At 56.5% G+C, this 27,848-nt stretch overlaps 1 protein-coding gene across 5 annotated transcripts in view; it reads right to left on the reverse strand.

Moving 5' to 3' along the window:
* The window catches only part of CHD5 (chromodomain helicase DNA binding protein 5), a 69,276-nt gene continuing 41,890 nt past the window's right edge, over positions 463 to 27,848 (reverse strand). The window contains exons 22-42 of one of the 5 annotated variants that reach the window (XM_021095237.1): positions 27,072 to 27,196; positions 25,867 to 26,098; positions 25,552 to 25,662; positions 25,076 to 25,248; positions 24,421 to 24,595; positions 23,906 to 23,998; positions 23,641 to 23,729; positions 23,244 to 23,377; positions 22,703 to 22,847; positions 22,227 to 22,386; positions 19,895 to 19,974; positions 19,519 to 19,639; positions 9,739 to 9,828; positions 9,250 to 9,387; positions 8,878 to 8,986; positions 7,155 to 7,287; positions 6,299 to 6,494; positions 5,123 to 5,286; positions 4,892 to 5,006; positions 4,733 to 4,786; positions 463 to 3,877 (exon numbers count right to left, since the gene is read on the reverse strand). In XM_021095237.1, coding sequence (XP_020950896.1) covers positions 4,779 to 4,786; positions 4,892 to 5,006; positions 5,123 to 5,286; positions 6,299 to 6,494; positions 7,155 to 7,287; positions 8,878 to 8,986; positions 9,250 to 9,387; positions 9,739 to 9,828; positions 19,519 to 19,639; positions 19,895 to 19,974; positions 22,227 to 22,386; positions 22,703 to 22,847; positions 23,244 to 23,377; positions 23,641 to 23,729; positions 23,906 to 23,998; positions 24,421 to 24,595; positions 25,076 to 25,248; positions 25,552 to 25,662; positions 25,867 to 26,098; positions 27,072 to 27,196 — 2,591 coding nt within the window. In that variant the 3' untranslated portion in view covers positions 463 to 3,877; positions 4,733 to 4,778. The other 4 variants (XM_021095234.1, XM_021095238.1, XM_021095236.1 and 1 more) reach the window with 4 other exon arrangements.

Consider the following 27,848-nt stretch of genomic DNA (forward strand, 5'->3'; position numbering starts at 1 on the left):
CCCCAAATCCTGAGCCTGGGGTCAAGGGTTGCTGGGAGAAATGGGCCCTGGGGAAAGGCAAAGCCCAGGGCCCCCCCCCAATCTCTTCCAAGTGATTTGAGGATGGAGGTGCCCACCCCCAACACACACATTCTCTGATGTCACCACAGGTTGCTGGGAAGCTGCTGCACCCTCTGGGGATGGAACTCGGGGTCCAGCGAACCCTGCCCACTATCCCTGGGAGCTGGGTGCTCCTCTGAGCAATGGTGTCTGTTTCAGGGTGCAGGCGGGAGGGGCAGGCACCACCCTTCCACACCCTTTGGGGGGTGACCCCCACTTCCCAGTGAGCCACTCCACCTCCTGGGGCCACATCTGCTCAGGTGAGAGGTGACCTCAGTTGACTCCCCATCCCCCCAGATCCCTCCCCAGCCCCCAGCCCCCACCCCCATCCCTGATGAGCGAAAGGTTGGGAAAACACCCCAATTCAATCCTTTCCCAAAGGATTTATTAAAACACAGAAAACCAAGACACACACACAGAATACAAAGTAAAAGGGATGGTGTCGGTTACAGTCTGTTGAGCCTCCCACATCCTCCCAGGGGGCCGGACAGGTCACCTCTCACGGGGCCTCAGCTTCCAGCTCCAGCTCCCCGGCTGGGACCCTCCCGACTCACCAAGCCTGGGGCTGTCCCCAGTGAGGGGCTCTCAGCTGGGCCAGACGCCAGCCTGGGTGGGGGTCTGCCCCCCCCCATCCTCCCGTGCTCAATGCAGGACGCCGGGACCCTCCCCGCACCCCAGGCACAGAGCAGCCACAGGAGACTCGGGCTCCCATCTCAGTTTCAGGGGTTCAGGACACACACACACCCAACAGGCCCTTTCTGGGTTATCGCATCTAAAAAAATACTTTGTTTAAAAAAAATCTGAAAACTAAGAAAAAAATCCCAAAACACAAGCCAATGACTTTGGGCTGATGCACCACGACCTGTAAACTTCCAGAAATATAAAATGGGGCGGGAGCCAGCTTCCCCCACGGACACAGTGGTCAGCATAGGGAAGCGGCAGGTGGGGGGAGGGGTGCCAGGCCAAGACCCCAGGCCCCACCTCCCACCCAAACTCTTTCCTGCCACCCCGCTCTGGGAACACTCACAGGTCCCCGAGCCCACCCACCACACGACCCCCCGGCCCAACTTCCCTGGGACCCGACACCCAGGAGCAAGGGCTACAGGTGTCCCTGGAGCAAGACCCGGCTGGCCCCAGACCTGGGCCGGGAGTCCCCAGGGGAGCCTGGGAAGGGACCCCCCCACAAGCAGGAGGGCGGGCACCTGCACCAGCCGTGGGCACCAGCAGGGCAGGACCACACTTGCAGAAAGCAAAGGGGCTTCTGCAGGTGGCCTGCAGGACAGGTCTCCTCCCAGGGGTCTCAGGACTTCAGTGGCAGGCAGGCGTGTGTGAGGGACGCCCCCAGACACAGTCCCACCCCCCAAATTCCCCTGGTCCCCTGGGAGCCAGCAGCAGGCGGTGGTTTCCGAGACCGCGGCCCAAAAGTGGTTCAACAGAAAGCCTACGCGGCACTGGTCTAAACAATAAGGTGGCGGGAAATAAAAATACGGGCTGGCACTTTGGGATTTGGTTGCCACAGGACGACCCTCGTTCTGCCAGCAGCAAAAACCCAACGCAGCCTGAAGATGCCAAAGACAGTGGACGCCCCGCTCCCCCCTCCACCACCACCATGACTTCCGGCAAGAGAGACGTGCTAAACCAAGAACACATTCTCAGGATCCTTTTACCTCTCCATCCAGTCAACCAGAAACCCGCTCCCCAGCCACCCGCAGCCCCCTGTCCCCAGCCTCCCAGGTGCTGGCCGTGGGAAGCTGAGCCCTTCCTGGACCAGGCAGTGCCAGGGGCCCGGCCGAACATGAGTGGGTGCCCGGCTCCGGCTGGTGGAGAAGAAGGGCAGAGAGCGGCCTGGCGAGGCCTTGGAATGGGCAGGCAGAGGGACAGAGGGAAGCTTCCTGGGGAGCGAGGGTGGCGGGGGGGGGGACCGCCGCCCTCAGAAAGGGGCAGTGAGACGCAGACTCCTGTCCTGCATCATGACGCCTTCCGACCTGAGGCTCAGGACCCGTCCGCTGTGTCCCCACAAGGCCAGCCTCAGGGCTGGCCCCCTGTCTAGGAGGGGAGAGTCCCAGGGCCCTGGGTGGGGGCTTGTGGCGGTCACCCTGCCCGTGGCCTCAGCCAGGAGCCTTTGCAAGGAGGCGGGGACTAGAGGACCAGATGTGCGCGCACAGCCCTGGATGAACCTCAGGGGACAGGAATGACCCTGCCCCGCCCAGAGGGCAAGGTCAGCTGCTGCCACACGGGTGTCCTAGACACCTGTGTGCCACGTGCCGGCGGCCCTCCACGCTGCCCAGGGTCAGGCGGCCTTGGGGGTCCAGCCCTCCAGGGGTTCAAGGAGAGCCATTTACAGATGAGGACATCTGGGCTCCGGGAGGGCTGGCCAATCGCCCTGTGTCCCCAAGACACCCCCAAATCCTGGCCTGGCCCTCCTCTCCCTCAGACAGGATTCTGTCCCCAGAATCCAAGCCAGGAAGGCCCCTCTCTGCTCACAGCTCAGAAATCCCTTCCAGGCCGAGGTTGGGCCAGAGGGAGCATCGGACACAGGGGGCTCAGGGCCCTGACAGCCCCACGGGGGGGGTGGGGGTGGGGGGGTGGAGGGCAGGTTTCCAGCGGGCGTTCCTAGCAGGAAACAAGGCAGGAAGGCAGGAGGGGACTTCAGGTGGATCCCGTGCCTCCGAGCAGAGCTTCCTCCAAACCATCAGAGAACACAGCCAGGACAGCAGTGACCCTGCCCCCCAGCCACAAGTGCTGGCATCGAGGCCCCTCCAGGGACAGGACAGGGAGGGATCAGCCCAGGCTCCAGGGGGTGGCCTGCTCCCTCCAGGTCTGAGGCCAAGAGACAGCGCAGGGAGCATGTACTGGAGGTGGGGGTGATGAGCCTCCCAGGGCACAGAGCAGGACCAGGCGCTCCTGGCCCCTGTCCATGCGGCTGTGACCCTCCCTGCTGGGAGGCAGGTCACACCCGGCAGAGGGCCAGCCCCTTCCCGCAGAGGCCCTGGGACAAAGGTTCCGGTGGCCCCTAGGCCGACACACGCGGGCCCTTCCCCTCCCTCCCCGAGCACATGCTGTGACCGGTCACGCAGGTCCCTCCACTGGGGACAACAGTCTGGCCTGTGAGACACGCTGGGCCAGGGACAGACACCTGCTGACACCCCCATGGAGACAGGGCACACCTGGCCGTCTCCAGCCCTGCAGGAAAAGGGCAGAACAAGAGGCCTGGCCTGACCTGGGCACTAGCCAGGTCTCTGCCCTCAGGTCAGGCACTTCCCCAGTCCTGACCCACTTGGCACTGGGGACCCAGGGTCGGAGCCCAGCAGTCACACCGAGGGCGCCCAGGGCAGGCGCTGCGTCCTCCCCAGCCGGGCAGAGTCTGTGGACAGTGGCGGGGCTGGCAGGAGCTTCCCGTCCAGTCTGGAGCCCATGGGAAGAGGGGGCGGAAGTGCTGCTGGTCAGACTCCTCCACATGCCACACAACTTTTATCAAGACAAACCCGGGCAAGTCTTCAACAGGAAAGTGCAGAAGACGAACAAAGGAAGGAAATCTCTAGAAGGTCGTCCTGGCAGAGGCGGCCGAGGCCGCGTCCCGGTGGGGTGTGGGGTGACGCCGTGCGGAACACTTGGATTGGGATTGGGTGGCACTTCTGGGTCGGGCCCAGCCAGGCTGGGCCTCGTCCCCGCGTGATGGCATCCCTCGGTTTCCCTTTCTGTCCTCGGTGGCTCGGCTCTAGAAAGGCGGCAGCTTTTCTCTCCTGTGGGGGTCGGGCAGGGGCCCCGGCAGGTGCGGCTGCAAGAAGCCGTCACGGGTCACACAGCGAGGTGTTCCGGTCCTCACGGAGCAGGACCCAACCCCACCTGTTCCAGTCACCTGCGACCAGAGGGGCTCCCTCGCCCAGACCTCGCAGCCTCGGCCACAGCCAGAGTGCAGGAAGCAGCGGCCCCAAGGGGTGGCCAGCCTGGCGACTGCCCCACCCACACCTCCACCTGAAGCAGTGGCTGGGTTTTTTTGGTTTGTTTTGGTTTTGTCTATGGCCGCACCCACAGCATGCAGACATTCCCGGGGCAGGAACTGAACCCAAGCCACAGGTCACTGCTGAAGCAGCGGTTCTGACGGGGACAGACGGCACAGTGGGGCTGTCAGCCAGGGGGAGGAGGCCAGGGCAGACTGGGGGCTTCTTGGGAATAAGCCCCTCTCCCAGCCAGTAACACGCACCCCTCCCACACCCCAAGCCACCCTCCTGGTCCTTGGTCCGGAGCAGGGAGCGGGAGCGGGGAGACAGAGAGGCGATTTCCTGGGGCCACCCACCACCCAGCAGGAAAGCGCAGGTAGGACAGTGAGGACAAGGTTCCTGCCTGGGGGCGAGGTCCCTGAGTCCCTGCCACAGACACGCATGCACAAAGCCTTGTGTGCACATACAGGCACACGCCCACGTGCACCTGCCCCTCCGAGTTGGCGCCCTGGCCTCCAGGGAAGGCTCTGGAAGCCTGAAAAGAAACAGGAGGCCCAAAGCGGTCCCCAAGGCAGAGGGGCGAGGCCCTCCAGGCCCCAGGAAGCAGAGGAGGCCCAAGACTCAGGGCCACGCCTGACTCACCACACCAGGGAGGGGACAAGGGCCAGTGGGGAGCCCGCGGGCGGCCTTACCTCTGCTGGAAACGAGCGCTGCGCCAGAGGGAAGTCTCGGGGACGGCTAGACATCTGTCACAGAGAGAGGGAAGCTTGGCTTGCCCGGGGCGGCGGGGGGCAGGCCGGGGCCCCGCGGGCGCCCCTGCACATGCTGCCCGGAAGCTGACGGGCACCTACCGGTCACATAGGGCCCCAGGGGCATCTGGTTGTAGTTGACAATCCCTCCCGGTCCAGGGCCCCGGAAGTTGGGCCCAAAGTTGTTGTTGTACATCTGGGCTGAGCCGAAAGCGCCCTGGAGGCAAGGACTCAGGTTTAAAGGTCCCGGTCCCGCGCCAACCCAGCCCCAACCCAGGGCGCCCAGGACACGCGGGAAGGGGACTGAGGCCCAGGGCGTGGGCCGAGCCTGACCTGCTGGATGGTGGGGTCACCGGCTCGGTTGGTCAGGCGGCTCAGGATGCTTCGCTCGGACATCTGGAGGCGGGCGGCCACTGGGGGGATGCGGGACAGCATGGAGGGCAGGCGAGTCACATCCGCCTTCATGTCGCTCAGCAGCTCCTCCAGCTGGTTCAGGACTGGGGGGAGGGGAGGGTGGAGCTGGCTCAGGACTGGGGGGAGGGGGGGAACTGGTTCAGGACTGGGGGAGGGGGAGGGGAGGGCGGAGCTGGTTCAGGACTGGGGGGAGGGAGCTGGTTCAGCACTGGGGGGAGGAGGGGAGGGGGGAGCTGGTTCAGGACTAGGGGGAGGGGAGGGCAGAGCTGGGAAGCGGGCGCCCAGGCTGGGGCTTAGTTACAAGGGTGTGTTACTGCAGGCCCCGGGCAGTGACCACCAGAGGGTGCCTCCCGGCCAGTGAAGCAGACCTGCCAACTGGACAAGAGCCCGGTTTCCAGGCAGCTTCTCCAGGCCCGAGGGCTGCAGAGATGAGAGCCAGAAACTCTCACCCACACTGGGCCTCCCTCCCGGGCCCCAGCCAGCCTCCCAGCTCCCAGAGGGACCTGCAGCTCTGCCCACCGCTGGGGACCGGGTCTGCGCTCCCAGGCAGAGCTGCCTCAGGAAACTTCGGCCAGACAGTGGGGACCAGAGAGCACAGGGCCCCTCGGGTGAGCTTGGCCTTGGCCCCCCCACCCCTCACCCACTCAAGACTTGGAGCGAGAGGGTCAAAGGTCTGAGTCCCGGGAGGCCCTGGGCAATTACTTCACTTCCCTCAGCACCAGCATCAGCATCTTTAAAACGGGATTAAGACACCTCACCACTTAAAGACACTATAGAGGCTGGAGAGAACCTGTTTAAAGCGCGCTGTCAGGGCCCCACGAGTGGGCTTTACAACCAGCGTTCTGGGTCACCTCCCCGCCCCTCGCCTGTCCCCCGCGGAGCTGACCTTCAGAAAAGGGCCAGAGAAGCCAGGGCTGCGCTTTTCCTACAAGTAAGAAAGGGCAGGGACTGGCCAACAGAGTGTCCTGTCTGCCTGGAGGCTCCACCCTCTGGGCTGACATCCTGTCCCCAGCACCACGTCCCCATCTACAGCCAAGGAGCCACTGGGCAGGAGGAAGGTGGGTGGGCCAGCCTGCAGGGAGCCAGCTCGCTCACCCTTGTGCAGGACGGCGTTGGCAGGCTTGTTCCCGGCCAGGGACTCCTTGGACAGGTGCTGGTGGCTCTCGGCAAGGCACTCCACCTCGGCCAGGCGGGCGTTGAGGGCCATGGCCGGGTGGTTGGGGTCCTGGGTCATGTTGAGGTACGCGGCCCTCCGGAGCTGCTCCTCGATGACCAGTGCCTGCTCTAGCAGCTGGGGGTGGGGGCGGGGGGGGCAGACTGAGCGCTGGCCTGGCCCCCCTCCACCAGCACCCACCCCCCAGGCCAGGGCTCTGGCAGGAAGGAGAGGAGGACGACACAGCCCCACCCAGCTAGAGTCCACCCTCTTGGCCACACCCCTAGAGTCCCCGCCAAGCTGGCTTCTGTGCACCTGTCGCCCAGGGCAGCGACACTCGCCCAGTGGGGCCTGGCTCAGAGCAAGTACCCAGCACCTGCTAGCAGACTGACTCAATGACTCCCTTTCTTTTTCTTTTTCTTTTCGGGCAGCACCTGTGGCACATGGACATTCCCAGGCTAGTGGCTGAATCTGAGCTGCAGCGGCAGGCCTCTGCCACAGCCAAGCCACATCTTTAACTGACACCGTAGCTTGTGGCAACGCCGGATCCTTAACCCACTGAACAAGGCCAGGGATCAAACCCACATCCTCACAGATATCATGTTGGGTTCTTAACCTGCTGAGCCACAAGGGGAACTCCCTCAATGACTCCTCGTGGACGGCCTGGCCCACATCCAGATATATGGGGAGGGGGCTGCTGCTCGCTCACTCCTTTGCCCCAGGCCCTGGTGTAACCTGCGCTCTTGCAGCCCCAGCCTGTTGGGTGGTCGAAGGCCAACTTTGAAGCCAAGGACTGACCTTGAACCTGCGGGCCAGGAACTTGTTCTTCATCTCCAGGTAGTTGCCCTTGTGGATCTCAGACTTGAAGGGCTCGTTGAGGATCATGTACCTCGGGTCGTTCTGGATGTCCTGCCAGCGGGCATAGCCGTGCCTGGTGGGGCACTGTTAAGGGCAAACCCGGCCACGGGGCAGGCGGAGGGGACCAGCCCGGGGTTTGGCACCCTGGCTTTGTGCTCCCTGGACCGTCATTAACCTTGGCTGCAAGATGAGCCTGTGGATGGCAGGGACGTGGCAGTGGACACCAACAGGACCCTCAGGGACCCAGGCCCGGCACTGAGGCCTCATCGGATTAATCCTTCACCCCAAGTCCAGACAGTAACAACGTCCAAGTTCTAACCCCAAGCCCCTGTGGCTGTGACCTTATCTGGAAACAGGGACGTCGCAGATGTAATTGAATTAAGCAAGGGTCACACCGGGGTAGAGTGGATGCCAATCCAGTGAGTGACGTCCTTAAGAGGGAATCTGGACACAGACAGACAGACACCTGGGAAGAGGGCATGGCATAGAAGAGGCGAGACTGAGCTGAGGCAGCTGCAAGCTGAGGGGTGCCAAGGGTGGACAGCCGCCCCCGGAAGCTGGGGACAGGAGGGAACAGACACACCGTGAAGTGCTCCTGCCCGAGGTCCCAGAGGGAGGGAGGGCCAGGCTCAGGCCCTGAACCTAGGCAGGCTGGCTCCAGGCATCCAGACCTCATGACTGCGATCAGCACCCTACGGGCCACGCCCGGGCCGTGGCCTGTTTTTATAAAGAAAGTTTTACTGGAACACGGCCACGCTTGCTGGTTTGTGTGTTGTGGCTGATGGCACAGGGGACGAGTCCGCGCGAAGCCTGAATTATCCACGGCCTGGCCCCTTCCGGGGAAGGTCTGCCGTCCCCTGATCTGCATACAACAGTCCTGGTCACGACCAGCCCCACTCACAGCATCGTGAAGGTCGCTCTGCCGGGAGGCTCCCCCAGGGAGCGTGAGGCCCCGTCCCGTCTCTGGGAGGGCTGTGCTCAAATGCCACCTTCTCTGCCCCTCCACATTAAATGCCACCCCCACCCCCGAAGCTCCTTTTGCCCCTCCCCCCTTTATCATGTCCATGGAACCCCACACTCTACTAATGGATGGTGTTTCTATCTGTATCCCCAGGAGGATGTGAGCTCCAGGCAGACAGAGATCGGGGCTGTTGTGACCGTAGCTGCATCCTTCACGCCCAGCGCGAGGGAGGTGATCAGTAGAGACGGAGCTGAGGAAGGAAGGAAGGAAGGAAAGCCCTCCTACACGGAGCAGCACTCAGGTGTCACTACCTGGAGGTGGTGACGTCTATATCATGTAGGAGCTAGAGCATTCGCTGTGGGGTCAGATGGATGGGCTGGGTGTCCCTGGGCAAGTCACTTGGGCTCTCTGGGCAGCCATTCCCTCCTGTGTATACTGGGGATCACTGGAGTGACCCTTCTGGAAAACTGCTGTGAGGATGGAGTGAGTATTGAGTATAAAGGCACAAGCTACTGCTATGGTCATGGCTGCTGTCACCAGCATCGTCACCAGGGAAGGGTCCTTGTCACCATCAACACCAGGGAAGGGTCCTTGCCACCATCATTGCCACGGAAGGGTCCTGACCCCTCACCCCACATCCCTCCCTGAGGTCCACAGAGGAACAGACCAGAATGCTGCCCAGCCCAGCTTGGCCAAGGATACGTCACGATGCCCGCCAGCAGCCAGTAGTCATGGCGCCGGTGCCAGATGTCATAGATTTTCCCCGAGGACACAGCGGCACGTTCCTCGTTCTGCCACAGCGTGTGTAGCTCTGGGAAGCCAGCCAGGGGAAGCAGAATGAGGTGCCCCCCGTCCCTCACGGAGGCGGGCCTAGGAAAGCATCTCCCTCACCACCCACCATCTCCCGCCCCCAGCGGTTCCGTGCTCCAGGGTTACCAGGAAAGGTCAGACCACAGACTTTTGTTAACCCCTCACATGTTAGTATAAAATAACCACCTGCCCAGATTCCTGGGACCCAGGGTCAGGAAGCCGGTGACACCAACAGCTCTCTGCCCACGGCCCCGCCCCCCATACCTGTGAAGCCCCCGTCCGCAATGTTGAACATGAATTTGAACTTCCCATTCCTGTCCTCCTTCTTCCCCTCCTCATCTTCCTCTTTGTCACCATTCTGCTGTGTTTCAATGGGCTCCTTCTCCTCAGCCTTGGTGTCATCTGTGGGGGGATAGACCCGCCTTCACTCCTCCACCCCAAAGGCGCTGCCCAGGGCCCACTCTGCCAAGCACTGGGGACCTGAAGGCTAGCGGGAAACACCTGCATCCGCAGGGGTTAGATGCCCCAAGGAATTTTAAACAGACAAGCCAACAGCCCCCCTCTCCATCCTGGGGGCGGGGGGCGCTGCTCCAGGCCCGAGTGCCCCTCCCCCACCAAGTCAGGACCACCTGGGAACAGGGCGGGGGGTTCGAGGGAAGGCTTTGTGAAAATGCTGCTCATGGTCAAGGACAGCAGTGCTGCCTGGTGTGGGACCAAGGGACACAGAAGAGCGTGCACACGAGAGCCCCAGACCTGGCCTGAAATCACTGCCATCGCCTCTGCTGTGAATTAGGCTTAGCTCCAGCTTGTCCAGGATCTTCTCCTTCTCAGGAAGCACTTCTTCTGCAGGACAGAGGATGTGCAGAGTGAGGAGGGGTCGGGAAGGGCAGAGGGAACCCCAGGCTGGTGGCTTTCCAACCGTGTTCCAGCCACGCGCGGAACCCTCTCCATCGCCTTACTCAGCAGTCCAACAGGTGCCATCAGGAGGGTCTTCTGGGGAGGCGGGGGGGGGGGGCGAGACCTCTCCCCCCTCCCCCAGCCGCACCCTCCTCCTAAACGCCTCACGGCACAGTCCCCAGAGCCTCTGATGGCAGCGGTAAGCAGAGGGCTAAAAGTTCAGGCAACATGTCAGGGCTTTGTTAGCAGAAAACCCCTTACAAACACCCAGAAACATCGCGCAAAACCTAGCACATTAAAAAAAACACACAAGTGGAGTTTCCACGGTGGCGCAACAAGACCGGCAGTGTCTCTGCAGTACCACGACTCGGGTTCAATCCCTGGCCTTGCGCAGGGGGTTAAGGATCTGGCGTTGCCGCAGCTGTGGCACAGGTTGCAACTGTGACTTGGATTTGCTCCCTGGCCCAGGAATTTCCATATGCTAGGGGTGCAGGACAAAAAAAAAAAAAAAAAGGGTGAGCTCAGAAAAAGAAAAGGAAATTATCAGGTGCCATAAATGAAAAGAAACTAAAAGCCTGAGAAGCGTATGCAGGGGGCCTGGGCAGGGGCTAAGTGGACAGCAGGAAGGGGCCCAGGGTGCCAGCTGGGTCCCAACACCCTGACAGGCCGCAAGCCCCAAAGAGGTAGAGAACTGAAATGAAACCATAAACCAGCACCTCCCAACGGCTGTGCTCTCTGTGAAAGAAAGTTCCATCCACCAGCTCACAGCCAAGCAGAGGAAGCTTGGCTCCCACATGGCATCAAGGGGCAGAAGGTCCCCAGTGAGAGTCCAAACCGAACAGAGCGGGTGCAGGCTGTGGAATCTGGTACTTTTGTGTGTGTGTGTTTGTTTGTTGGCCATGCCCGCAGCACACAAAAGTTCCTGGGCCAAGGATCAAACCCGAGCCACAACTGCCACCGGAGCCACAGCAGTGACAACGCCAGATCCTTAATCCACTAAGCCACTAGGGAACTCCACGTGGAATCAGAATTGTGCCATAAAGACGGGTCCCAGAGCAACCAGACCATTAGTGAGACCACTAAGCCCAGAGTGGGGACATTTCTGCTACCCAGGTGACAGGGGTTCCCACCATCCAAACAACCCCTGATGAAGATGGACCCACCCGAGAAAAAAGAAGGAAGAAAATCTATAGGAAAAGACAAATCCAAAAAAAAAAAAAGGAAAGTAGAAAAAGCCGGATACAAACTCTAGAAATAAAAACAAATAATCACTAACCTTTTAAATACTTTGTAGCAAATTTTTAAGATCCCATCCAAGGCCACCTGGCCCTCAAGTACTAGCCTGGGACATAGTCTTCAGAACCATGTGATGAGGCACAGGTAGCCTTAAAAGATGGAGACCATGCAGGTGGGCCTGGCCTCATCACACCGGCCCTTTAAAAAGAGTTTTCTCTGAATGGTCACAGAAGAGGAGCTCCAAAATTTGGAGCATGGGGGGGGACTGGGGCAGCACTGCTGGTGCCCCCAGACAAAAAACGTGGGCAGGTTCCAGGCGCTAAGAATGGCCCCCCGCTGAGGGTCCCCAAGGAAAGAGGGCCCCAGTCCTCCAACCCCAAGGAGCTGATGTTGGCCAACGAGAAGAATGAGCTGGGGAGCAGAATTCTCCCCCTACACCTCCAGACCAGAACTCGGCCCGGCCAGTGCCCTGACTGCAGTCCTGCAAGTGCCTTGGCAGAAAACCCCACCAGGCCAGGCTGGATTTCTGAGCCACAGCACTGGGAGCTAATACATGGGTGTTGCATCAGACTGCTTGATGCAAAATTTGTTTCACAACCAGCAAAAATAATACAGAAGGATAAGTTAAAAACAGCTGTGTAAAGAAAGCAGAGCAGGTCCTGTTGTGGCACCGCGGTAACAAACCCGACTAGTATCTATGAGGATGAGGGTTCAATCCCTGGCCTCACTCAGTGGGTTAAGGATCCAGCATTACTGTGAGCTGGAATATAGGTCACAGACACGGCTTGGATCCTGCATTGCAGCAGCTGTGGCATAGGCTGGCAGCTGTAGTTCCAATTCAACCCTTAGCCTACGAGCTTCTACATGTCACGTGTGCAGCCCGAAAAAGCCAAAAAAAAAAAAAAAAAAGTAGAAACTGAAGCTACAGCTGAGGATGACTCAAAAATCCCTGCGGAGGAGTTCCCACTGTGGTTCAGTGGGTTAAGAACCCTACATAGTGTCCGTGAGGACGCAGCTTCCGTCCCTGACTTCACTCAGTGGGTTAAGGATCTGGACTTTCCACAAGCCGCAGTGTAGGTCACAGATGCAGCTTGGGTCTGGCAGTGCTGTGGCTGCGGCTTAGGCTGGCAGGTACAGCTCCGATATGACCCCTAGCCTGGGAACTTCATATGCCACAAGTGTGGCAATAAAAAGGGAGGAAAAAAAAAGCCCTGCAGAAAAACAGGAAAAAAAAAGGTAAAGATGTGAAAGATACATCCGCCCCCATCTTTCGGGAACCTTGTACCTGCTTTTCATTCTTCATCATAGTTAGAGTCTGGTGTTGAACAAGATCGACGGGTGGCTACTGCTAATCATTCAGGTCCCCAGGAGGGAATCTGTCCCTTCACATCCCAAGTGAAGGTTTTGGCTCGGGTTCCTTCGTCATGTCCCCAGGGCCTAGGACAGCCCCCAACACACAGGCCTTCAGCACATATTTAGCGGGTGAATGAATGAATCGACAAGTAAGCGGGATGCCAGGAGAAAATAAACATAATGGGAGGAAAGACAACATTCAAAGAGAGAATGACTGAGAATTTGCCCATAATCAATAAAAGACACAACACTCAGCCTTCAGCATCACAGCTGGTTGCAAGCAGGATAAATAAAAATTTCACGGTTGTAAAACTACCCAGGACCAAAGACAAACAGAATATCTTCAGTGGTCTTTCCACAGTAGGAAAGATTTAAAAGGCTGGTTTCCTACAAAGAAGCAACAATGGAAGCAGCTTCCTCAGCACAATGGAAGTCAGAATACAAAAGGAATAGCATCTTCAAAGGGCTGAGGGAAAATCCTTACCCCACCCCAAGTTTTGCTTACTATTATTCAAGGAAAATGCAGGAAGATGTAAGGGGAAACCACACACAATGAGAGAATTTGCCATCCACAGAAATATGCCGAAAGCACCACTTCAGGGCATACTTTGGAAGGAAGGACACTGAACAAAGCAACAAGAACAAACAAGAAAATACAAAACTGCTAAGAATGTGGGAAGGTCTAAATAGGGACTAAAGATTCAGAAATAAGCAAGAGCACATCAAAGACAGAAAAGAAGTGGGTCAGAGCTAAAGTTGCCTACAGTCATAGTATTCAAGAGGCAGCATGATAAAAATGTAAGAGTACAGAATAGAATTGACTGTAAACTTTCCAAAGGAGTGGAGGGAAGAAAAGGGAAATAGAAAGAAAGTTGCATCAATCCAAGAGATGTCCAAAGAAAAAAGAAGAAAAGGCAAGGTTAACACAAAGCATAAAACAAGAGGAGAAATTCATCCAAATACCTAGCTATTACAATAAATGTAAAGAGATTAAACCTGCCAGCTAAAAGGCAGAGATTCCATGATTAGCGTTAAAACAACAAATATCACCATATACTGTTTACAAAAGCTATACCTAAAACTTAATTATATAGATATATTAAAAGTTAAGGAATAGAAGAAAATACTTACAAATCATATATATCTGATATGGAACATGTATTACAAAGAACTCTTATAACTCAATAAGAAGACAAATAACCCAATTAAAAATGGACAAAAGGGAGTTCCTGTCATGGCGCAGTGCTTAACGAATCCGACTAGGAACCATGAGGTTTCGGTTCGATCCCTGGCCTTGCTCAGTGGGTTGAGGATCCGGCATTGCCGTGAGCTGTGGTGTAGGCTGCAGATGCGGCTCGGATCCTGCATCTTTGTGGCTGTGGCGTAGGCCGGCAGCTACAGCTCGGATTAGACCCCTAGCCTGGGCACCTCCATATGCCAAGGGAGCAGCCCTAGAAAAGGAAAAAAGGACAAAAAAAAAAAAATGGACAAAAGGGGAGTTCCCATCATGGTGCAGTGGTTAACGAATCTGACTAGGAACCATGAGGTTGCAGGGTCAATCTCTGGCCTTGCTCAGTGGGTTGAGGACCCGGCATTGCAGTGAGCTGTGGTATAGGTTGCAGACGCAGCTCAGATCCTGTGTTGCTGTGGCTGTGCTATAGGCCAGTGGCTACAGCTCCGATTAGACCCCTAGGCTGGGAACCTCCATATGCTGTGGGAACAGCCCTAGATAAGGAAAAAAAAAAAAAAAAGACAAAAAAAAAATGGACAAAGGATCTGGAAAGACAACTCTCCGACAAAGATATACAAATGGCCAATAACACTTGGAAACATACTCAACATCTTTATGCATAAGGGAAATACAAGTCAGAACCACTTGAAACAGGACTTTTTACCCACTAGAAGGACTATAATCACAAAGGCAGATAATAATAAGTGTTGGCAAGGATGTGGAGAAATTGGAACCCTACACACTGCTGGTGGGACCGTAAAGATGTTCAGCCACTGTAGAAAAAAATCTGGCGGTTCCTCCAAATGTTAGCTGTAGACTTACCATACAATCCAACAATTCCGCCCCAAAGTATATAACCCAAGAGAACTGAAACCTATGTCCACACTAAGACCTACACACAAATGTTCACAGCAGCATTATCTGTCATAGCCAAAAAGCAGAAATAACCCCAAACTCCATCAACCGATGAATGCATACATAAAACGTGGCCTATCCACAGAGGAAAATGTTATCAGCACAAAGGAATGAAGATCTGGATGCAACTAGAGATTCTCATACTAAGTGAAGTAAGTCAGAAAGAGAAAGATAAATATCATATGATATCACTTATATGTGGAATTTAAAATATGGCACAACTGAGCCCATTTACAAAACAGAAACAGACCCACAGACATGGAGAACATACTTGTGGTTGCCACGGGGGAGGGAGAGGGAGTGGGGTGGACTGGGAGTTGGAGGTAAATAGATGCAAACTACGACATTTAGAGTGGATAAGTAAGTAATGAGGTCCTGCTGTGTAGCACAGGAAACTATATCCAATCTCCTGGGATAGAACATGACGGAAAAGAAATTAAAAAAAAAAAAGGAGTTCCCGTCATGGTGCAGTGGTTAACGAATCCAACTAGGAACCATGAGGTTGCGGGTTCGGTCCCTGCCCTTGCTCAGTGGGTTAACGATCCGGCGTTGCCGTGAGCTGTGGTGTAGGTTGCAGATGCGGCTCGGATCCTGCGTTGCTGTGGCTCTGGCGTAGGCCGGGGGTACAGCTCCGATTCGACCCCTAGCCTGGGAACCTCCATATGCCGTGGGAGCAGCCCAAAGAAATAGCAAAAAAAAGACAAAAAAAAAAAAGAATGTAGGAGTTCCCCTTGTGGCTCAGGGGTTACAAATCCAGCTAGTATCCATGAGGATTCAGGTTTGATCCCTGGTCTCGCTCAGTGAGTTAAGGATCTGAGCTATGGTATAGGTCTCATATGCAGCTTGAATCTGGCATTGCTGTGCCTGTGCCTGTGCCTGTGGCTAGCAGCTGCAGCTCCAATTTGACCCCTAGCCTGGGAACTTCCATATGCCACAGGTGCAGCCTTAAAAAACAAACAAAAATGTATATATATGTATGAATGGGTCACTTGGCTGTACAGCAGAAATTGACACAACATCAAATTACCCATGACATTTTTCACAGAACTAGAACAAACAATCCAAAAATTTATATGGAACCACAGAAGACCCAGAATTACCAAAGCAATTCTGAGAAACAAAAACCAAGCAGGAGGCATCACTCTCCCAGACTTCAGACAATATCACAAAGCTACAGTCATCAAGACAGTATGGTACTGGTACCGAAAGAGACATACAGACCAATGGAACAGAATAGAGAACCCAGAAATAAACCCAGACACCTACGGCCAATTAATCTTTGACCAAGGAGGCAAGCATATAAAATGGGAAAAAGACAGTCTTTTCAGCAATTGGTGCCAGGAAAACTGGACGGTTGCATGTAAATCAATGAAACTGGAACACACCCTTACACTGTGCATGAAAATAAACTCAAAATGGCTTAAAAACTTAAACGTAAGACAAGACACCATCAAACTCCTGGAAGAGAACATAGGCCAACATTCGGACGTCAACCTCATAAATGTTTTCTCAGGTCCATCTCCCAGAGCAACAGAAATAAAAGCAAAAATAAACCACTGGGACCTAATCAAACTGACAAGCTTTTGCACAGCAAAGGAAACCATAAAAAAAAGACAACTTACAGAATGGGAGAAAATAGTTTCAAATGATGCAACTGACAAGGGCTTAATCTCTAAAATATACAAACAACTTATACAACTCAACAGCAAAAAAAACCAACAACCCAATTGAAAAATGGGCAAAAAACCTGACAGACATTTCTACAAAGAGGATATATGGATGGCCAACAAGCACATGAAAAATGCTCAACATCACTGATTATTAGGGAAATGCAAATCAAAATTACTATGAGGTACCACCTCACACCAGTCATAATGGCCATCACTAATAAGTCCACAAATAACAAATGCTAGAGGAGGTGTGGAGAAAAGGGAACCCTCCTGCACTGTTGGTGGGAATGTAAATGGGTACAACCACTATGGAGAACAGTATGGAGGTATCTTAGAAATCTAAGACCTACCATATGACCCAACAACCCCACTCTTGGGCATCTATCCAGACAAAACGTTCTTTGAAAAAGACACATGCACCCACATGTTCACTGCAGCACTATTCACAATAGCCAAGACACGGAAACAACCAAATGTCCATCGACCAATGAATGGATTAAGATGTGGTATATAACACAATGGAATACTACTCAGCCATAAAAAAGAATGACATCATGCCATTTGTAGCAACATGGATGGAACTAGAGAATCTCATCCTGAGTGAAATGAGACAGAAAGACAAAGACAAATACCATATGATATCACTTATAACTGGAATCTAATATCCAGCACAAATGAACATCTCCTCAGAAAAGAAAATCATGGACTCAGAGAAGAGACTTGTGGCTGCCTGATGGGAGGGGGAGGGAGTGGGAGGGATCGGGAGCTTGGGCTTATCAGACACAACAAGGAGATCCTGCTGAGTAGCATTGAGACTTTGTCTAGATACTCATGTTGCAACAGAAGAAAGGGTGGGGGGAAAAATGTAATTGTAATGTATACATGTAAGGATAACCTGATCCCCTTGCTGTACAGTGGGAAAATAAAAAAAAAATTATTTAAAAAAAATGTGGTATATATACACAATGGAATACTACTCAGCCACAAAAAAAGAGCAAAATACTGCCATTTGCAGCAACATGGATGGAAGTGGAGACTCTCCTACTAAGTGCAGTAAGTCAGAAAGAGAAAGACAAATACCATATGATATCACTTATATCTGGAATCTAATATACGGCACAAAGGAACCTTTCCACAGAAAAGAAAATCATGGACTTGGAGAATAGACTTGTGGTTGTCAAGGGGGAGGGAGTGGGATAGACTGGGAATTTGGGGTTGAGATGCAAACCATTGCCTTTGGAATGGATGAGCACTGAGATCCTGCTGTGCAGGATGGGAACTATATCTAGTCACTTAGGACGGAGCATGATCATGTGAGAAAAAAGAATATACATGTGTATGTGTGACTGGGTCACCTTGCTGTACCGTAGAAAGCTGACAGAACACTGTAAACCAGCAATAATGGAAAGAAATAAAAATCACCTTAAAAAATAAATGGATAAAATTTTTTAAAATGGCACACCACTGTAAAACAACTACGCTTTAGTTTAAAAAAAATTTTTTTTAAAGAAGGAATAAAGTTCCAATACATGGGTCCAACACAGATGAAGCTTGAAAACATTATGCTCACTGAGAGTCACACATAAAAGGGCAAATAGTTTATGATTCCATTGATATGAAGTGTTCAGAGCAGGCAAATCCACAGAGACAGAAAGTGGCTTAGTGACTGCCAAGGGCTGAGGGGAGGAGAAGATGGCTATTGGGTACAGCGTTTCTTTTTGGAATGATGAGAATATCGTAAAAGGAACTGTGCTGATGGTTGTAGAGCCCTGCGAATATACCAAAAACTAATGAACGGTACCCTCTGAAGGTGTGTACTGTATGGAACATGAATTTTAACACAATAAAGTTTTCTATTTACACTTTGAGTAAAGGGATAGAAGAAAGATACCACGTATACACTAAAATAAAAGCAAGCCCAATCCAAATCAGCCTAAATAAACCTTAAAACAAAAAGTATGGGCTAAGAAGGTCGTCAGATAATAATTAGAGAAGCTTCAGCAGAAAACTATAAAACACCTGAACTGATATGTACCTAATAGCCTCGCCCTAATCTCTATGAGTGGAGCTCCTGTTGTGGCTCAGCGGTAACGAACCCAGCTAGCATCCATGAGGATGCGGGTTCGATCCCTGACTTCGCTCAGTGGATTAAGTGTCATGGGCGGTGGTGTAGGTCTCAGATGCAGCTCAGATCCCTCGTTGATGTGGCTGTGGTGTCTGCCAGCGGCTACAGCTCCAACTCAACCCCTGGCCTGGGAACTTACGTATGCCACAGGTGTGGCCCTAAAAAGACCAAAAAATAATAATAATAAACTCTATGAGGCAAAATCTTGCTCCACAAAGACAGAGACTAATCCTCAAAGACAGTGAGAGATTTTAATGCAAGTCTCTCAGATTTGACTGATTAAAAGCAAATCAAAGATGACTAAGAATATCAAAAACCTGAACAACAGGAGTTCCCGTCGTGGCTCAGTGGTTAACAAATCTGACTAGGAACCATGAGGTTGCGGGTTCAATCCCTGGCCTTGCTCAGTGGGTTAAGGATCCGGCGTTGCCATGAGCTGTGGTGTAGGTTGTAGACACAGCTCAGATCCCACATTGCTGTGGCTGTGGTGTATGCTGGAGGCTACAGCTCCGATTAGACCCCTAGCCTGGGAACCTCCATATGCCACAGGTGCGGCCCTAAAAAAGACAAAAAGACAAAAAAAAAAAAAAATTTGAACAACTTAATGATCTAACACATATATTTAGAACCTTACACCCAGCAATGAAAGAACAGACATTCTTTTCAAGGATGCACAAGCATTTACAAAATCTGACCACATGAAACCAGAAAGCAGGTTTCGCCAATATCATAGAGAAACAATATCCTACAGATTCAGGTATCTGGACCACGATGCATTGGATTGAGAAATTGCCAATAAAAAGATTCCCTAGGAGCTCAGCAGGTTAGGGGTCCGGCATTGTTATTGCCATGACACAGGTTCAATTCCTGGCCCCAGAACTTCTACATGCCATGGGCACAACCAAAAAAAAAAAAAAAAAGAGACAGCCCAATAAATAACCCCCAAACTGTACAGTAAGCAGCGAAAGCCCACGTACAGAGAACAGAGCCCTGGCTCTCACCCACCCAGGACAGCCCGCCCGCAGCCAGGAGCACAGCCTGGCGCCCTTCTCCTCGGACCCAGGGCAACCGAGCCAGGAGACAGCACGATGGATGGAAGCCCACACCTTTCGGCAGCTGTTCCGGAGAGGGCTGGGCCTTCTCGGCCTCCTCCAGGCGCTCCTCGCGGGCCCTCTCCTTGCCGTCAGAGCTCTCGTGTTTGTCCTCGCCCTCCACGCCATCCAGGGCCTAGGGAGGACAGACTCGGGAGCTGCGGGGCCTGGGGCCCCAACAGGAGCAGAGGCGGGAAACGGGCATTGGGCTCGGAACCCACTCTCCTGGCTCCCGCCGCTGCTGGCTCCCAGCCCGCTCCCCAGACCCAGGGGCTCGGACACGGTGCCAGGGGCCCTGGCTCACAGCCGCCTAGGCGAGGCCTGAGAGGGTCCCCAGACCCAACCCCGCACCCCACACCCGCAGGGGCCCAGACACCTGCACCTTCCGTACCTGGATTTCCGGGGGCTTCTTCGGCTTCTGCACCCCCGGCTCCTTCTCATCCATGTAGCCCAGCTGGGCTTCCAGTTTGTCTGAAAGACCAAGGGAAAGGGGTAAGACCGGTGGACTTGGGGAGACGGGAGGGTGGGGGGAGGAAATAGGGAGCCAAAGAGGAAGGAGGGCCTGGACCTGCCCCGCCAGGAGGAGGACGGGGGACAGGGGAGCCTGACAGCCCGGGCCAGGCCAGCCGAGTATGGAGGACAGAGGACAGCTGGGTGTGGTCCTGGCTTTCACGCTGGCTGAGGGACCGTGGGCCTCCCCCCCACTGCCCAGTGCCAGTGACCTGTGTGCCCCGAGTAGCCCTGGGAGGCGGGCACGACCCCATTCCACGTCATGGATGAGAAAACAGGGTTCACGGGGCCAGACACAGGCCCACAGGCACAGGTGCCCAGGAGCAGGGTGGCCTGAGAGGCTCAGCGCCTCACCTGTCACCTGGCAGAGGCTGGATGCCCCAGGTCTGAGGGGTCCCACTGAGGGAAGGGGATGCTTTCCCCAAAAAGACACCCAGAGGCAGCCCGTTAAGGAAGGGCAAAGGATCTGAAGTGACATTTCTGCAAAGAAGACACACAAATGGCCCAAAAGCAGGTGAAAATATTCCCAGCATCTTCAGCCGTCCGAGATGCAAATCAAAACCACAGTGAGGGAGTTCTCTTGTGGCGTAGCAGGTTAAGGATCTGGAGGTGCTGCTGTAGCAGCTCGGGTCACTGCTATGGCGTGGGTTCGATCCCCAGCCCAGGAACTTCCGCATGCCGCAGGTGCGGCCAAAAAAGAAAACAAAAACAAAATCCACCGTGAGACACCGCTCCACACCCACGAGGGTGGCTGCAGCCAAAAGTCAGATAAGTGCTGGCGAGGGTGTGAAAAAAACAGAAACTCTGACGTGGCTGGTGGGAGCGTAAAGCCGTGTGGTCACGGTGAAAAAGTGTGGGCAGTTCCTCCAAATGTTAGACCACGTGACCCAGGATTCCATTCCCGGCCACACACCCCAGAAAAATGAAAACACATGTTTTCACTTGAACCATTGACAACAGCCAAGGACAGAAACACGTCAAAGCCCATCAGCTGATGAACAGACATACACAGCGTGGTGGCTCCAAACAGTGAAATAGTATTAAGCCCCAAAAAGGAATGAAATGCTGCTGCCCCACAAAGTGGGTGAACCTAGAGAGTGTCAGGCTGTGAAAGAAGCGGAGCTACACAAGCCACAGAGTGTATAATTTCGTTCACGTGAAATGTACAGAACAGGCAAACCCGTAGAGACAGAATGTAGATCAGCTTTAAAAAAAAAGAAAGAGGAAGAAGTTCCGGAAGTTCCCATTGAGGTTCAGCGGCAATGAACCCCATTAGTCTCCATGAAGATGTGGGTTCAATCCCTGGCCTCACTCAGTGGGTTAAGGATCCCGTGTTGCCGTGAGCTGTGGTGTAGGTTGCAGACGCAGCTTGGATCCTGCGTTGCTGTGGCTGTGGTGAAGGCCAGAAGCTGTAGCTCCTACTGGACCCCTAGCCTGGGAACCTCTATATGCCTCAGGTGCAGCCCTAAAATTAAAAAAAAAAAGTTCCCACTGTGGTGCAACAGGATCAGCTGCGTTTCCGCCGTACCAGGACGCAGGTTCAATCCCCAGCCGACCACAGTGAGTTCAAGGATCTGGCGTTGCTGCAGCTGTGGCACAGGTCACAACTGTGGCTCTGATCTGATCCCTGGCCTGGGAACTCCATATGCTGCAGGGGAGCCAAAAAAGAAAAGAGAAAGAGAGGGAGGGAGGAAGGGAGGAAGAAAAGGAGAGAAAGAAAGCGTGGCTTAGTGGTTGCCAGAGGAAGCAAAGGGAAGAAGGAACAGGGAGTCAGTGCTAATGCGTCTGTGTCTTTTTTGGGGTGAAGAAAACATCCCGGAATTAGGGATAATGGTTCACAATCCTATGAAGACACTAGAAACCATGGACTAGCACTTTTAAAGGCTGATATTGCAGTCGGTGAATTCCATCTCTAAACTACCAAGAAGAAAAACTCGGAGGTCCCTGGCGGCTCAGCGAGTTAAGGATCAGGCATTGTCACTGCAGCGGCTCAGGTCACTGCTATGACACAGGTTCGATCCCTGGCCTGGGAACTTCCACATGAGCGGGCAAGGCCAAAAGAAAAAAATTCTCAGGAGAGGGACACTTCTGCAAGCAGAAGCCTTGGGAAGGAGGGGGGCTGCCCTTGGTGGCAGGGGAAGGACGTGGGGTCTCCTGGGGCCCTGCCACCTCCCACGACCCAGGTGCCCTCCCCTGCTCATTGGCGCCCAGACCTGGCAGGCCCGGCGGGGCAGGCAGAAGGTGGGCAGGGCTGGCAGGCACTGGAGTGTTGGGGTCCGAGGAGATGACCTCCCCTGGCTTCTTGCCCTCGGGGCCCTCGGGGATCAAGTCCGGAGTGCTATACTTCCCGTTGACGTGTTCAAACTCCTGAACCTGGGGCAGGTGGGAGGGAAGCAGAGGCAGAGGAGAGGCAGCTCAGACCTGAGGGTCTCCGGGCGCCGGTGGGACTGTGAGTGTTCCAGGCTTGGGGTGGCTGCCAAGCCAAATGCACTTCTGACCCCAAACCCCCAGCCAGGCTCTTGCCCCACCCCAGTCCCCACCTACCACCCTGGTCTCCAGGCCCCCACGCAGAGAGGCATTCTGGGTCTGACTCAGACCCCACGCAGGTGCGTGACCCCAGCTGGAGGGATCTGCCCGCGGACCCCCCCGCCAAAGGGCACACCAGGGCTGCCAGGAGAGGCTTACCCACCTTCTTCCTAACTAGTGACATAACCCCGATGCGGGTGAGCACGTGCTGCCTGGAGAGGCCCTCGCGGGGCACGCCGTCCGCAAAGGTCTCCGCGCCGTCAGCCCCCGGCTCACACAGGTGCCGCATGAAGAGGGACACATAGGCTCTGGGGTGGGGGGACTGGGGCTCAGGGAGGGGGGTGCCGGCAGGACCCCCGGGGAACCATCACCCATGGCCTGCTTCCCAACCAGGCCTGCTGGGTGCGGCCCCAGGAAGACAGAGGGGCCACCTCCAGGCAGGGGACCTCCCAGGCCAGCCCTCAGCTGGATAACCCCAATCCTTCACGCTGCCCTGCCACCAGCTGCTCTGGCAGGGGCAGCTGGCCAGGGTTTTCTGCAAAGGAGCCCTGCCCAGGGCTGGACCCGAGCCACCCAGACACCTGACGGCTGTGAGTTCCCCAGACTCCCGAAGCCTGGCAGAAACACTGCCCGCCGTGCCCAGCCAGAGCCTGCCTGCTCCGGGATGGGCAGCCCGGCCCCAAGCAGCACCTCCGCCCCTTTACCTAAACTCCTTCTCGCTCTTCCCACGAAGGTCCCGCACCAGCCAGTGGGAGTTGAAGGCGTCCTGGGGGGGCATGCCCCAGCGCATGATGGCATTGAGAAAGGCCTTCCGCTGCCTGGCGTTGAAGCCCAGCACCTGGGCCGGTGGGGATCGGGTGGGAGAGCAGAGAACGAGGAGATGAGGGAGAAGGGGCACAGGGAGGGGAGGGGCGGGGAGGGGCCTCCGGCTGGAGGCAGGACCCCAAGGGGAGCCTGGCCCACCTCTGCCTGGCCGGTGGCCCGTGTATAACCCCCCAGCCCTCCGGCCCCTCTCCACACCTCGTGATGGCAGCAGGGGTGAGGGGATGAGAGGAATCAGGGGAGGGGAGCTGGAGGAGCAGACATGCAGGCAGACCCCACCTCGATGTTGCCGCCGACCCGGGCGAGAAGAGGGGGCAGAGGCTTGTCCCTGTCGCTCTTCAGCTGCCTCCTGGATTGTCGCCGTCCGCCTGGGGGAGCAGCCCCGCCACAAGTGCTCAGCAGGGCCCGGGGTGTCCTGTCCCACCCTGTCCCCCAACTCACCCCAGGACAGCAGGACCCTTTAGGACCTGCTCCAAAGGATGACAGCCATCAGCTCCCCGACACACAGCCTGGCCCAGCCCAGGGTCCTGGCGCTGAGACTCACTCTGCCCTTCCGGCCTCTCCTCAAAGTCCTCGTCCTCGTCCTCGGAGCCGATGGAATATTCTGACTGGTTGTCTGAGAGCTCATCCTGCCACTCTGCGGGCGTCAAGCAGAGGGGCGCCAAGTGAGCTGCACAAACAGAAGCCCAACCGAGCCCCCCACACCCCCGACCCCACACCGAGCGCCGTATCCAACCCCGAGAGCCCAGCCCAAAACAGTGGCAGTGAAAACACCATGCACTTCCTGCAGCTTAGGATCCCAGCAACCCTGCACTGTGTCCTAACACCTTTTACCACCTCTGTCCCTATTTTATAGATGGAGAGGCTGGGGCTTGCCTCCAGTCACACCACGAGCCATCTTGTTCCTGCAAACAACCCCCCTCGCCCCCGCCCCTTTGCTCCCAGGGACCCTCCCCACCCTACCCCCCCACACACCACCTGCCTCCTATTCCCACCCCACCCCCACCCCACCCCAGGAATGCCCTCCCCCACTCAGGATCCTGCCCCCAGGACACCGACCCTGGTCCTCCTGGGAGGCGTCGTTGTAGTTGACCTGCTTGCGGATACGCTTGCCCTTGCCCAGGTTGCGGGCCAGGTCCTCCTGCTGCTGCTCGTAGTGGTGCCGCAACAGCTTCTCCCAGTAGTCGGGGTCCACATTCTCCTCCTGTTTGATGATCTCCCGCTCCACCTCCTCCTGGGGACACGCAGGTGCCATGGCTCAGGGAGGGCGGGGCCCGCGGGCACCTCTGCCCCCTGGACTCGCTGCTTTGACCCCATCGCACCCTCTCTGGGCTCAAGCATGAACTGGAAAGTCTGCCTGCTCCAGGAAGCCTTCCCTGCTCACCCACCCCACATGGTCTTCCTCTTCCTGCCCCTGTCGCAGTAATTCATTCACTCACTCTCTCCGCAAGTATTTCCTGGCCTTGTGCCTGGCACCAGGGGACAGAATCGAAAAAGCCCCACTCTTGCCCTCTGGAGATTCCCGGTTTCAACAGGAAAAGTGGCACAAGGGAGGATAATTGGCACCCAGGATCTGAGTGGCAGGTGGTGGAAGTTGAGGGGTTAGGGGAGGGAACATTCAGGAAAGACCCAGGAGCCTGTCTTGGGGATAACGCAGGTTTCTGGGGGTAGAGAAGCCGCCGCGGGGGCGGGGCCTCAGAGGGGCGGGGCTTACCACGCCGTCCTCCTCGCGCACCACGTATTGCGCCACCTTGAAGGAACTCAGGTATTCATTCATGTTCTGCAGCTCCGTGTCGTCCGTAGCGTCCTGGTTCCGGTCCAGCAGCTTGGAGATGGCCGCGTCGTCATAGTGGATCACACTGCTGTCCTCCACGTCCTTGTTGTCACCTGGGGGCAGACAGGGTGCAGAGCTGGGGGTCTGCCCCGCGGCCCAGGTCCAGCCGTGGGGCCCCCACCTGAACGCCTATGACCATGGGTCTCCCCAGTCCCGGCCAGGGGTGGCCGCAGAGGAAGCACGGTGGTCAGAGAGAGAAACCTGGACACAGCCCACTGCCCGCCCACCCACAGTCTGCAGACACCCAGGTGAGGGGCTGGTGGGGGGGCAGGCAGGGGTTCGGGGGTCCTCTTCCTTTCCAGGAGCAGCAGTAGGGGGGACGGGGGGAGCCGGGCATGGGCTGGGTTGGCCCCTACCTGGTGGAGTGCTGCCATGCTTTTTCTTTGCACTGGCGGCCAGGGCACCCCCTTTGGAGGACTGGACGTCGGGGATGGGCGTGGCAGGCCTTTGGCCCTGAGACATCATGCCTGTAGGACAGAGGTGAAGGGGCTGCAGGACTGGGGGGACAGCACCTAGAGATGCCACCCTGGCCCTGCCCATCCTGGCCAGGAGCAGGGGGCAGAGGGAGGAGAGGCCGTAGGCTGGGGGTGCCCTGGGAGGGGCGTGTCTCGAGCAGAGCCCTCCTTCCCCTCCCCCCCCTTGCCCTGGCACACTGGCACCCTGGCACCCACCCTCCACGTCGTCCTTGAAGAGCTCCTCCGTGCCGAACTTGAGGATGTCGTCCAGCTCCTGCTTGGTCATGGAGCCCGACTTGGAGCCCAGGCCGGGCCGCACCACCAGGTGCGTGAGCATCATCTTGCGTTTGGCCACCTGCGTGATGCGCTCCTCCACCGAGGCCCGCGTCACGAAGCGGTAGATCATCACCTTCTTGTTCTGCCCGATGCGATGGGCGCGGCTGAAGGCCTGGGGGTGACCTGCAGCTGAGCACCTGGGACTCAAGGCCAAGTGCCATGTGGGGGGAGGGGTGTGCACGCGCGCTCAGGAGCCACTCTGCCTGGAACGGGCTGCGTGACTGCACGAGGAGATGCACGTGCACCAGGGCAGCCAGGTTATGTCCTGTGTGGTCTCATGCGGGCCTGGGGGCCTGTGCAGGTGGAACTGTATGTGACTGCAGGTATGTGGGGAGGGGTGGGGGGGAGTGTGAGGGGCAGCGTGGCCCGTGCGCTCGATGCAATGAAGCCACACAGGGCTCTGATGGCTCTCATGCGGAGATGGCGGCTGCACCTCCCAGGGAGTGACCCCCGGTGGGGCTGTGAGCCCACCTGCTGGAGATGCACAGCCACCTTGTGGGGGCAGGATGTGATACGAGAATACTCCTGGGACTCTGTGTGTTAGGTGACCCTCGATGTGGAAGACTGTGCACAGGAGCACACGCGTGTGCGTGAACCATGAGGTTGTGTGTGTGCCCCTGAGAGCGTAAAGTGTCTCTGTGTCCAGCCCTGCCCCAAGAGGGTGGCCAAGGCTCCCACGACCCCTACCCCCACCCTCCCATCCCTCTTCACCAGCCACATTAGCCCCTCCCCCATCTCGTCCTCTCCCACTTCCAACAGGCCTCTCCTCCCAAACCAGCCCCCTCTGGGACGCGGGACCCCCTCATCCTGCCTCCCTCCATGGCCTGGATCCCATAAGTGATGGAGAGACCAGGGGTCATGGGTCACGCAGACGGCTGCACACTCCTGGCCATGTCCCCTGCCCTCCCTGGGCCTTTCCTCTTCTGCACAGCAAGGGAGCTGGAAGGGCTCAGCTCCTGGGCCCCGGAGGCGGGTCCAGGAGGAGGTAAAGCCCTGAGAGTGTCTGCGGGGAGGGACGGAAAGCCTACAGAACCAGGGGCCGAGGGGGGCCCTCTGCGCGGGCTCTGGTGTCAAGGGCCACACACCTGGATGTCATTGTGGGGGTTCCAGTCGGAGTCATAGATGATGACCGTGTCTGCCGTGGCCAGGTTGATGCCCAGGCCGCCTGCCCGGGTGGAGAGGAGGAAGCAGAACTGCTGGGCCCCAGGGGCTGAGGGAGAGAGACGGGTGAGTGGGGGGCACACCCAGAGAGGTGGAGGGGGGGACAGGTGGATGGCAGACAGGAGGGCTGGAGGGAAGACGGGGAGAGGGGGCAGGAACTGTGACCCCATCACAGGCAGCCACAGCCTCAGCTCTGGGAAGCCAGGGGAGGCCTGGGACTCAGGGTAGGGGTGGACGGAACAGCCCGCGGAGCCCCCCAGAGCCCCCAACTGTGCTCTGAGCCTGACCCCATAAGAGGGAGCCAGAATGGGAAAGACCCAATTTTCAAAGCCCAGACAGACAAAGAAGAAACTGCACACACGAGCCAAGCCCGAGGGTCAGCCCCCAGGGAACTCGGTGCCCTCACTCCTTCACCCCTCCCGGCTCCCCCGGCCCGAGATGCTGACAGGGCAGCCAAGGGACACCCAGGCATATCTCCAGGGCCCTGGCCACCGCTCTGGGTGGTCTCCACTGTTCCTGAACGGTGACACTGTCAGTCACCGTCAGTCTCCACCAGCACAGGACAGCTGGTTCTCAGGTCCATCAGGGCCCCTCACTAAGTGACCTGCGACTGACCACAGCACCCACTGGAGCTGCCACAGGTCCTCGACCTGCCGGGTGCTTCCGCTGCACCCACTTCTGCGTGGACCAAGGCAACATCT

Source organism: Sus scrofa, chromosome 6 (assembly GCF_000003025.6).
Source record: "Sus scrofa isolate TJ Tabasco breed Duroc chromosome 6, Sscrofa11.1, whole genome shotgun sequence".
Classification (NCBI taxonomy): domain Eukaryota; kingdom Metazoa; phylum Chordata; class Mammalia; order Artiodactyla; family Suidae; genus Sus; species Sus scrofa.